This window comes from Narcine bancroftii, chromosome 13 (assembly GCF_036971445.1).
Source record: "Narcine bancroftii isolate sNarBan1 chromosome 13, sNarBan1.hap1, whole genome shotgun sequence".
Taxonomy (NCBI): domain Eukaryota; kingdom Metazoa; phylum Chordata; class Chondrichthyes; order Torpediniformes; family Narcinidae; genus Narcine; species Narcine bancroftii.
In genome coordinates, this window is record NC_091481.1 from 88,410,609 (window position 1) to 88,423,081 (window position 12,473).

At 40.6% G+C, this 12,473-nt stretch overlaps 1 protein-coding gene and 1 long non-coding RNA gene across 10 annotated transcripts in view; one reads left to right on the forward strand and one right to left on the reverse strand.

Moving 5' to 3' along the window:
• The window catches only part of LOC138748448 (uncharacterized), a 162,847-nt gene that overhangs the window by 10,990 nt on the left and 139,384 nt on the right, over window positions 1–12,473 (forward strand). The gene's annotated exons all lie outside the window — the stretch shown is intronic.
• LOC138748445 (sodium/calcium exchanger 3-like) overlaps window positions 1–12,473 on the reverse strand; it is a 173,627-nt gene that overhangs the window by 1,118 nt on the left and 160,036 nt on the right. For 7 of the 8 annotated variants that reach the window (XM_069908686.1, XM_069908682.1, XM_069908685.1 and 4 more), the window contains 2 exons: window positions 12,325–12,424; window positions 10,822–11,100 (listed from right to left, as the gene is read on the reverse strand). In XM_069908686.1, the coding sequence (XP_069764787.1) occupies window positions 10,822–11,100; window positions 12,325–12,424 (379 nt within the window). Of the gene's footprint in view, window positions 1–10; window positions 7,966–10,821; window positions 11,101–12,324; window positions 12,425–12,473 lie in introns of those variants that run through there. The other variant, XM_069908687.1, reaches the window with a different exon arrangement.

Here is a 12,473-nt window from a genome sequence, read left to right on the forward strand (position 1 = left end):
ACCAAAGGCACATCCCAGTTATCCCATTAAATCAAATTAATTCATGCTCTATTCAATGTTATTTCACAGTAATTAATCCACCTATCATTTGAAGCAGTAATGTTTCATTGTGAACATCATAACATCAAATTTCAGCCTGCACGCAGAGACACGGACTGGCCCGCAAAATGGTCAACGATGGCCACGCAGACCTGGCGGTGACAACGGCTTTCGATCCGGGTGACCTCCACACAGCGGGAAGATGGGAAACTCTGGCAGGAATGCCAGCCAATCCCAGGCCGGCGCTCCGATAACATGGGCCCCTGATGTCAGCGCCTTGGGCCCATATAAGCACAACGGCCAGAGCAATAAACCATTCTCGTTTTCCTAGGCTTTGGTGCACATGTTCTTCTCCACGCTCATGTAGCGTGAGCTCTGCAGGGGAACACTCACTCTCTCTCATCTGTATTGTATTTCAATATAAATAGAACCAACTCTACAGCACAGAAACAGGCTCTTCCCCCATCTAATCTGTTGTTCTGCCTAGTCCCACTGATCTGCAAAGTTCAAAGTCCAAATTTATTTTTGAAGTACATGCATGACATCACATACAACCCTGAGTTTCTTTTTCCTGAGGGACAGGCAGAATTTCTATTTATCAGTTGTGCAAAAAACTGCACTCAAGAAAAGATCCACATACTAAAGAGAGAAATGTAAACAAAGTGACCGTGCAATACCAAAAAATAAATATTCAGTAATCAATATCCAAAGCAAGAGTACATGAATGAGGCTCTGATTGAGTTTGTGGTTGAGGTGGAGGGGGAGCAGCTGTTCCTGAACCTGCTGGTGCACGTCTTGTGGCCCTGATACCTCTTTCCCGATGGCAGCAGTGAGATCAGAGCATGTGCTGGATGGTGTGGGTCCTTGATGATTGCTGCTGTTCTCTGACGGCAGCGTTCCCTGTAGATGGTGGGGAGGGTTTTGCCTGTGATGTCCTGGGCTACGTCCACGACCTTTTGCAGGGCTTTACACTCCGAGGTATTAGTGCAGACCCTGATGTAGCCAGTCAGCACACTTTCCACTAGACATAAATAGAAATTTCCCAAGGTTTCTGATGTCATACTGAACATCTGCAAACTCCTCAGGAAGTAGTGGTGCTGTAGTGCTCTTTATGATGGCATTGGCATGATGGACCCAGGAAAGATCTTCTGAGATAGTGACACCCAAGAACTTAAATTTGCTCACCCTCTCCACCTCTCATCTTTCAATAATCACTGGATCATTCACCTCTGGTTTTCCCTTCCTGAAGTCAACATTCAGCTCCTTGTTTTTGGTGGCATTGAGTGGGAGGTTGTTTTTTTTTAATACTTTATTTATACATTTTTAAACCTCAATAATAATTACATTCAAATGATTTCAGTTCTAATTATTTCCAAAAAAATTATACATGTGGTATATTGTTATCCCTCCCCCCTCCCAACTCACTCTCCCATTCCCCCACTCCTAAAAGAAAAGAAAGAAAACCCAGAGAATGCCAAGAAAATAAAACATTTATACAATAAAGTCTATTGGCGGTTACCAAGAAGTGAGATCTTCTGAGAGCCAATCATAATGCAACCAAAATTTTGTAAATATGGGCTCCATATTTTCCAAAAAATTTAATATTTTTCTCACAGATTATAAATAATTTTCTCCAATGGTATACAACAGCGAAGTTCTGTGTGCCATCTTTCCATACCTAAATCTATTTCTGACTTCCTAGAAACTGCTAAAGCAATTAACACAAATTCAATTTGATAAATATTTAATTTTAATTTTGACCTTATATTCTTAATATTACTCAATAAAAATAACATCCGGTCCTGTGGGAATTTCACCCCCTTAATTCGTTCCACAAAAATTATCTAACCAAAATCGTCTAGCTTTAGGACATTGCCAAGTTGAATGTAAAAAAGTCCAACCTCAGATCTACACCTAAAACATAGATCTGATTCAGCAAGATTTAATCTATTTAATTTTTGTGGAGTCTAATTAATGTAAAAAATTATATTAAACTAACCTATATCTTACACATATTATTCTTATACACATCCATCCAATCCTTTTCACTTATTTGTGTATTTAAATCTATTTCTCATCTTAATCTAGATTTATGCACCCCATTTTTGGGGCCTTAGTTTGAAGTAAGTTATACTTTAATGAAATAAATTTATTTACAGTAGTATTACAAATCAGTAATTCTAATTCACTTTGATTAGGTAACTTCAAAATAGGACTTATTTTGCTAGATAAAAAAGATTTAACTTGATAATAACAAAATAAAGTATTACCAGGTATATTAAATTTTTCCCTCATTCTTTCAAATATTATAAATCTCCCATCCTCAAAACAATCTTCAATCCTCTTAATACCCTTCTGTCTCTAAATCCTCAAGAATTGGTTATCCATTGAAAACGGAATAAGCCTATTTTGATATAGGGACATTTTCTTAGATATTAAACCTTTCATACCAATTTCATTATCAATATTGTTCCACAACTCAATCAAATGTTTCAAAATGGATGATTCCCTACTTCCAAATTGCAATTTCGAATTCCATTTAAAAAAATGCATTAAATTCATTAGGAGGTCCAAGCTGGAATATTATCTAAACGAGGCACACATTTATAAATCTCAGTTGAGCTGCTTTATAATAATTCTTAAAATGAGGAAGACATGAACTCCCTAATTCATACTTCCAAGTCAATTATTCCAAAGAGACCCTTGGCATTTTATCTTTCCATAAAAATTTTCTAATCGCCATATTTAAGGCCTTAAAATTTTTTGAAGGAATTGGGATGGGAAATTATAGAAAAACATTGAATTCTTGGAAAAACGTTCATTTTAACACAATTTCTTTCAGCAACTAAAGTAATAGGTAAATTATTCCACTTTTTAAAATCTGTTACAACTCTATTAAGCAAAGATAAATAATTCAATTTATATAAAGTTTTCAAATCATATCAATTCTAATTCCTAAGTAGTTAATACCTATATCTGGCCTCCTAAATTTTGTGACTATTTTACAATCTGTATAATCACCCACAGCTAAGGGCATAATCTCAGTTATTTCAAAATTAACTTTATATCCAGAAACTTCCCCATATTTTTTCAATCTTCTCTGTAATTGGGACAAAAGTTGTTGATAGTACATCATTCAATTAAGTTTTCAATCTTCATCCTGTATGCTGGCTCATCGCCTCTTTTTATACAATCAACTACCGTGGTATGTTCAACATAGTGGATAGTGTAGAAGGTTGTCGTAGGTTACAACAAGATATAGACACGATGCAGAGTTGGCAGAAAAGTTGCAAATGGAGTTCAATCCAGCCAAGTGTGAAGTAATGCATTTTGGAAAGTAAAACTTGAAGGCAGTCGTTCTGAGCCCCACAGTCACAGGTGTAAAACAAGTAGAGAAGGGGACTAAGTATACAGCCCTTTAATGCTCCTGTGTTGATGGAGATTGCGGAGACCGCACTGATTGGGGTCTGGATGTGAGGAAATCCAGGATCCAATTACACAGTGGGGTGTTGAGGTCCAGGTCTGGAGTTTGCTGATCAGTTTTGAAGGGATGATGGTGTTAAGTGCCAAACTGTAGTTGATAAAGAGCATCCTGATGTCTGCATCTTTGCTGTCCAGGTGTTCCAGGGCTTTGTGTAGAGCCAGTGAGATGGCATTCGCTGTAGACCTTTTGCCACGGTAGTGAAATTAGAATGGATCCATGTTGCAGCTCAGACAGGAGCTGATATGCTTCAACACCGGCCTTTCAAAACATTTCATCATTGTGGATAGTCATTAAAGCAGGTTACACACTCTTCTTGGGCACTGGTATGATTGACGCTTATTTGAAATAGATGGGTACCTTGCACTGTCCAGAGTAAGATATTGAAGATATCCGTGAATTCATTGGCCAGTTGGATAGCACAGGGTCTCAGTATTCAGCCAGGTATTCCATCTGGACCAGATGCTCTCCTTGGATTCACTCTCTGAAGGCAGCCCGTACATTATCTTCGGATACTGACAGTATAGGATCATCAGGGGACATGGAGGTACGCAGTGGCTCTTCCTTGTTCTGTTGGTCAGATCACGTGTAGACAGCATTGAGCTCATCTAGAAGTGAAGCTCTGCTTTCTCCTACTGCACTAGATTTCGTTTTGTAGCAGGTTTCAGAATTGGCTTGCCTGCAGAAAGGAAAGTGTAGTAGTAGATGAAACGTATTCTGCCTGGAGGTCAGTGACTAGTGGTGCTGCAGGGATCTGTTCTGGGACTCCTGCTCTTTGTGACTTTTATCAATGGCCTGGATGAAGAGTATAAGGATGGGTCAGTAGGTTTGCAGATGAAACATAGATTGGAGGTGCTGTGGATAGTGTAGGTTACAACAAGATATAGACACGATGCAGAGTTACCAGAAAAGTTGCAAATGAAGTTCAATCCAGCTAAGTGTGAAGTAATGCATTTTGGAAAGTAAAATTTGAAGGCCGAGTAATGGTTAATGGGGGTGAAAGCACAGAGGGACCTTGGGGCCAAAATCATAGATCTCTGAAGATTGTCATACAGCTTAATAGGGTAGTTCAGAAGGCATGCTGACCTTCATTATTTGGGGGTGTCATGTTACAAATACTCTGGTTAGACCACACTTAGGATACTGTGTTTCGTTCTGGTCATCTTATTACAGGAAGGATGTGGAAGCGATACAGAGGGTGCAGACAAAATTTACCAGGATGTTGCCTGGATTGGAGAACATGTCTTATGAGGCAAGGTTAATAGAGCTGGGGCTTTTTTCTTTAGTTCAAAGAAGGATGAGAGGGGATTTAATTGAAGTCTACAAGATTATGAGAGGCGTCAGTAAGGTGAACTGCCAGCACCTTTTTCCCGGGGTGAGAGCAGCAAACACCAGAGGACATCTGTTCAAGGTGAGGGTAGGAAAGTTTAGGGAAGACATCAAGGGTATGTTTTATTACACAGAGAGTGGTGGGCGCCTGATTTGCATTGCCAGGGGTGTGGTGGAGGTTGGTACAATAGGGACATTGAAAAAGATTCTTAGATAGGTACATGGATGCAAGAAAAGTAGAGGGTGATGGGTGTGAGGGAAGGAAAGGTTAGATTGCTTAAAGTAAGTTTAGATAGGTCAGCACAACATTGTGGGTTGAAGGGCCTGTCCTGTGGTGCAATGTTATTTAGGCTGTGCCGCAGCTGTCAGGTATCCTTTGTTGTTTCCATTCTCATCCAGAATTTCCATTTTGCCTGTGAGATGGCTTTCTGTAGGTCAAACTTGCGCTTCACCTAGTGTTCTTGATCTCCAGACTTAATGCCCGGTGGCTCTCAGGAGGTTCCAGATTTCATTGTTTATCCAGGGGCGTCCGATTGGGAAAATCCTGAACCAGAGTAGAGCAAGAGTTTCTTTGCTCCCATTATGGTATTCCATTCCAGATTCTCAGCAGAATTTTCAGTTGCTTCAGCACTGTGAAACCTGTCTGAAGCTTTCCCAAATGTTGGAAGTAGTACTGCATGCAGAATTTGTCTGTGATGAGATTGTCAGCTCTGCTGGTTTGAAAACCACAGTTCGAACAGGATAAGCAGGAAAGATCAATACTACTTCTCCAGAAAAAGTGCTGCTTATAAAGGGCAATATTTCAACCTCACAGAGATCCATAACCTTCATATAAAATTCAACAGCACAGCAAGTGGAGTGATTAGTGCCACAGCGTTGCAGCACCACCGACCCACGTACTGCCTGGAAGGAGTTTGTATGTTCTCCCCTTGTCTGTGAGGGTTTCCTCCGGTGCTTCCCTTTCTTCACATCCTTCAGAACCTATGGGACTTGTAGGTTAATTGGGGTATTTGGGCAGATCTAATGCGTGGGCCGTAAGGGTCTGTATGTCTAAATATTTTTAAAATGTAAACATTTTAAAAATGAATCATTAATGGACGACTTCTGCTTGGAAGTTATCCTCGCATTCTTTTTGAGGTTCAAATAACACTGCTTTGTGCTAGTTGACAGTATTTTTGCAGAAATGAATCCTAGAGGGTTCCATGCTCTTTGTGGCTTCAATTTCCTTTGGAGAGATGTGCTCTGTGGCCACAGTGCACTTTTAATCAGTGGACCTGAACAATGGCCCATAGGAATCCAGAGTTGAACAGGGCTGAACCCAAATATCACAAGGTGAGGATTGGAGCCCACACCAGCTCCGCACAGTTCACAGTGCCATTCCTCCATCTTCTTCCCACAGAACAGCAAATCCTTCCCTTTCAAGTTCTTCTTTGAACAGGAAGATTGATCATGTAATCCAGACCTGAGCATAATCTCTGTCCACCTCATCTCTTGCCAATTGAAATGTCCCTTTCCCATTTATGCTGTGACCTCCCCAGCAGCGCATTTCTCCAAGATGTTCTCCGTTCTTTGTCAAGGTTTTGAGGTTTATTGCAGTACAAAATCTCAATGTGAAGGCTTGTAATCCTAATGCAAGGAATGGGTTTTTAGGCAGGATGAACAAGATAGAATTTGTTGCAGCAGCGATTCATGCGATATAGCAATCCGTCTCAGAGTTTTGCTGCAAACTATCGAAGTGTGTTGTTGGTGTGGCAAATCATTGCTTTGTCACAATGTGCCCCAGTCTACTCAATCATCTTCTCCAAACCACTGGAACTCTTTGACAGTGATGGGAGTTTCACGGACTAGAAAGGCAACATTTTTTCTGCTATTCAGTGCGAGGTCCTGCAAGCACGTCAACAGTCTTGGTTAGGTCAGTGCTCTGTGCATTGACACCACCAAATAAGATTTTGATTAGCTTTCTTGCTTCACCTAACTAACAAGACTTGTTCAAATCTGTGTCAGGTTTTACTAATGTTACAGTTTTTTCACATAATGAATCACCTCCAATTTCATATCACGTTGAAATATGTGACTATTCATTATGGGTTATGTTTCACATGGAGCCATTGAATAATTGACTTAAGTCTGTCATTTAATAATCAACATTTCTCTGCTGGTAATACTTGAGAGATGCTTCTGCATTGTGAATATATTTGTAGAGAAGCAGATCAGGTTTCCACTTCGGTTTGCATTCCAAACCTTTGGAATTCACAGAAGGTCATGCACACCTTGGTCAATTGTCACAAAATTTGTAATTTACTAGAACCTCTTCCTATGGAGGGTTTCAAGATTCTTTTATTATCATGTAATAAAACAGAAAATGTACTATTACACAAAAATTCTATTAGGCTGCCAAAAGGTATTATCCTTTGGTATTGCCCTTTCTGCCACAGAGGCCTTCTCCTCCTTTTCATTCCGACATCTGTCTGAGTTTTCCTTACACCTTGATGAAGAGCTCAGGCCTGAAACATTGGTAATTCTTTACTTCCTGTGAATGCCTTGTGACCTGCAGAATTTCTCCAGCGTATTGTATTGTACGTTAGATCCCATTTGCCACTTACCATTATGTTGGTGAATTTGGTACTAAAACTGAAATGGCCTTTGTGTTTCGAGTTTCTTCATTCCATCTTAAATAGATCTACCTTCATGGGGCTCTTTCATGGAGAGTGCTTTTTGTACATTAATCCTCACTTCCAGTCACCTCACTACTAGCTAATGCAGAAATATAATTACAGCAGTGTTCTGATAGCACATTAAGGTGCATGTACACTGCAGTGACTTCGCACAAGATCAAAATGTACTTGTTCCTACAAAATCAGAAAAAAACATTGTAAAAAAAAATCCAGTGCTGGCTTTCTTGTTTGTAATTCCATGAGAAATTTCACGACCTGGATTAACTCTATCTTTGGGACAATATTTCTTTCTTGTCCACATGTTGAGATGAGAAAGCTCCCTAAGTCACTTATCTGAACACATGAGAATAAGAATTGGATGTAGGAGACACGAGGATTTGCAGATGTGGGAATCTGCAGCAATGGAACTCTGTCGGTGGAACTCAGCGGATCGAGCAGCATCTGTGGGAGAAAAAGAACAGTCGACGTTTCGGGCGGGAACTGTCAGGTCCACTATTCTCTTACCCCCATGCTGCTTGACCCTCTGAGTTCCTCCAGTAAATTGTTTGCTGCTTGAGAATTGTAGGTATCACCTTCATGTTATTCACTTGGACTTTAAAATGTTGACCTCCTGACAATCCAATCTTAACGTTGATCATTCTGCAGGAAGTTTTTCCTGATGTCATTTCCAAATGGAACTTCCAAGAAAGTCAGGCTATGGCATCCAAATGTTACACTGCCATGAGCAAAAAAACAACCTGTTGGAATAACTCAGCTAGTCAAGCTGTCAAGCCACAGGGATGGAGACATCACGTCTTTGCATTGTTACATCTGGAGTATTGTAGTTTTAATCTGCCCCCTCCAAGAATATTGCTTTGGTTCCACTCACATGCCATCTTAAGTAATTCCTTACTAACCACAGAGCATCTATGCCACAGGTGCTCTGTGGTTAGTAAGGGACTACGGAAGGTGGTATGTGAGTGGAACAACAAAGGTTGAGAACCAAATTACACTGGACACAAAGATTTTGCTTCCTGAATTCTTTTGGTTGTATTTTATGGATTTTGGGCTGCTGATCATGAAAATTTTCCCAACACATGCCATTTTTTAGATAGAACCTATTTTTGTGATTTCCTGTCATATTTTAAGTCCACTTCAAGTAGACAAAACCACAAAGTGCAAAATGTCATTGAAAATTCATTTTCTGCATTCACACTCGGACTTCTTCCCTGCTGGTCTTGGTGCCGTCAGCGACGAACATGGTGAAAGGTTTCACCAGGACATTGTGACCATGGAAAAGTGGTATCAGGGCAACTGGAATCCATCAATGCTAGACAACTATTGTTGGACACTGACACAAGAGACATCAGATGCTGAGTACAAACAAATAACAGCAGCAAAGCATTTTTAGGTCAGTTGACCTAACGCAATGTGTCAGCGTCACCATGTGATTAAACCTGCTAAATTCAATCCATGTTAATGTTTCTCCAACGTCCTACGTGATTCAGCAAGTCTGAAATTATCTTCGTGTTTAGCTTGAAGTTGTCTATCTTAATCCCTTTTTTTCCAGGAAGCAAACCTTTTGAAAAAAATTATTATCCAGTGTTATACTGAATAACAATTGTGCACATTTCTAAATAAAGAATGAATAAAAGGACCTTAACAAATTCCAGTGAGAGATAGCAACCCCCCAATCTCGATGGGCCAAAGAGCCTACAGCTCCTATATCTTATGGTCAATCAAGACCCTGGGTTTGGATGATAGTGCTTGATCACCTTGCTCAGGGACTGGAGTTTGCACTTAGGCTGTCAGGTAATGAGATTGATGGGGAGAAGAAGCCGTGCCTCATTGATGATGGGACCAGTGATGGGTTCCAGTCCAGAAAAATACTTCCCTCACACGGTTGTCCCAAAGGTGGCAAATGGCAGGGACTCGTGGGACAAATCGGATTATTTTCCCATTGTTCCAAAAGAATGGAGAATTACATTGCTTGATGCATTCTTTAAATGGAAATTGGATCAGATGTGCAACATTAAATCTCAACCAGAAATGTCAGGTTGAATTTACAGTGATAAAATCCTATATGAAAATGTTTGTGGTGACAATCGAGTCCAGCAGAGTGTTTCCAGGCGCGTAGCACTGTGAAAATAGTGTTCGACAGGTTTACAGGCAATGCTGAAGAGGAATGGAATTAAATAAACGCTGGAATAAATGCAGACATGATCTAGGTTTGAGAAAATAGACTCAAATTAGTCATTGTGAAGCCCGTGGTTGAACAAATGTGTCATCAGTAATGAACACATATGTCAATATCTGAATTCCATAATAAGAATGCTCACTTTTAAAATGTCAGCATGGCCATTTCAACACATTGGTGATGAAATGCAGTGTCACTAGGATGCTTGACAAGTCGCATCACGCTCAAAACAGTTGGTACTTAATTTGTAATACTTCAGTGATGTCAAACTAACTGAATATTAGGCAGATCACAGGCTTTCCAGATCATGTTTTGGATAGTTATTTCAGATTTGGAGTGACGAAGGGTGAGAAGTGACTGAATTGTGGCGTATAAGATTATGAGGGGCCTAGATAGGGTGGATGCCAAGGACCTTGTCCCCGGGACACCAATACCATATGACATCTGTGTAAAGTGTGGGGAGGAAAGTTTGATGGAGGTGTCAGAGGTAATTTTTTTTATTCAGAGAGTGGTGGGTGCCTGGAATGCATTGTTGGAGGCTGGTCAATAGGGACATTTAAAAGACTCTTAGACACGCACTTAGATGCAAGAAAAATAAAGGGTTATGGGTGTGAGGTAGGAAAGGGTTAGATCAGTGGTTTTCAAACATTTTTTTTCCACTCCCTTACCACCTTAAGTAATCCCTATGCCATAGGTGCTCTGTGATAAGTAAGAGATTACTTAAAGTGGAAAGAAAATGTTTGAAAACCATTGTTTTAATTGTCTCTAATGGACTCGTTATGTGCGCAGTTTCATAACTCCAAAGGAAATAGACCAATGACAAATTTTCTCAAGTAAACAATTGGGTCTAGAGCAGTGGTTCTCAACCTTTCCCTCCCACTCACATCCCACCTTAAGTAATCCCTTACTCATCACAGAGCACCAATGGCCTAGGGATGACTTAAAGTGGTTTGTGAGTGGAAAGAAAAAGGTTGAGAACCATTATTATCGAGTAGGTTTACATAGGTCGGCATAACATCGTGGGCTGAAGGGCCTGTACTGTGCTGGAATGTTTTCTGTTCTATTTCATTTGCTTCAATATTTACCGATTGTTCTTTGGCCTTTGCCATTCGATGATTTACCTGGTATGGAGGTGCCAAGTGCCACAAAAACCACAGCAGTAACAGTATCCTTCAGCCCCACCGTACAACCGAAGTGTGAAGCCAGGTCGTTGATGAAAGCAGTCTGCAAACCAATCACACACATGCAGGTGAAGAAGCAGGCCCAGCCATTCCAATAGTTCGTGGGAGGCACAAAGGCAAAGAGAACTTTCCAGAAAACGGTCAGAAAATGCATGATGTAATCAAAGCAAGAAGGCAGCCTCTCTTCCTGTGTGTCGTCATCTTCTTCACCATCACCTGCTAAAATAAAAGGAAGCACACGTTGGATGGTACCATGAGGGAACGGTCAGAGCGCGCCTCACTCAGGTCAGCTCAACGATAGGCTGGAGAACCCTAACCAGTGGAATGCCTCCAGGTTCAGTATAAGGACCCTGGTTTTCTTTTGTGATAGCCATAAATGATTTGGGCAAGGATGTTTGTGCCAACATAAATTTGTTGATGACACAAAAATATGTGCTACAGTTGAGAGTGAACAAGGTTACCTGCGTTTGCAAGGGGATCTGGACCAGATGGGAACTTGAGCTGTGAGACTTGAGCTGGAAGGAGCACATTTTATTAATTACACCATCTGGCTCTCCATTTTCTGAACCCAAATTGCTCTGCACTTCACAACTTTGTAAAGCTCAATCAAATCTCATCCCCCTGGTGGTGGAGTGAGTGATAAAGGTAATTGTAGAAATGTCCTGATTTCTACTGTCCTGTCCTTTCAGTGCCACCCTACTCTATATGCTCATTTATTGTGGCATTGTTTGATGCATTTGGTGTGTGTTCATTGTAATCAGTCATGCAGAGGTACCAAGGAGTTAAAGGTTCATTTTAACAATATATTTAGCTCAGTAGCTTATCACCAGATGATTCAAAGGAGAGATAAACAGAGTCTCATTCCGAACCACTTGAGAGACAATGATGTGTCCAAAAGCTTAGTCAAAAAGATGTAGGTTTTTAAAATGATGACTTAGAGGCATAGAGTCAGACAGTGTGGAAACAGGCTCTTCAGCTCAACTTGCCCACACTCACCAAAATGTCCTACTCACACTTGTACCACCTGCCTGCATTTGGCCCACATCAGTTTAAAGTTGAATTAGTCAGACATTTCAGAACACTTGGCAGAATGAAAGAAGTATTTATATTTTGCTGGGAACATGGAAAGGTGCTGTGTAAACTGTGAAAACATTGTTGCTGGTGTTTCACTTGGTTACCGTATCATGAGATATTTCTTTTGGACAGAATGGGGCACATTAAAACATCACACATGATGAAGGGATTAGGCCTGAACTGTCGACCGCCTGTTGCTTTCCACAGATGTTGTGTGTCTTGCTGAGTTTCTCTCTCACTCCTGGGTGCTACATTAAATGGTTTTCATTTAAATCAGTGCATGCGGGTGAGGTGGAGTTCGCACGTTACTATTTTCGAGTGGATACACTGCCTCTGTACCATGAGAGGGAAGCTCAAGGGGCATCTTACCAGCACTGACTGTAATGGCCTCCGTAAACTGCTCCCGCCATGAATGTGTGGCTATCAATACAGCCAGATTCGTCTTCTTTATCAGCTTATCCACAGTACTCTGACAATCAAAACAAAATTGATGGATAGAATTATTTCACAGCGACATC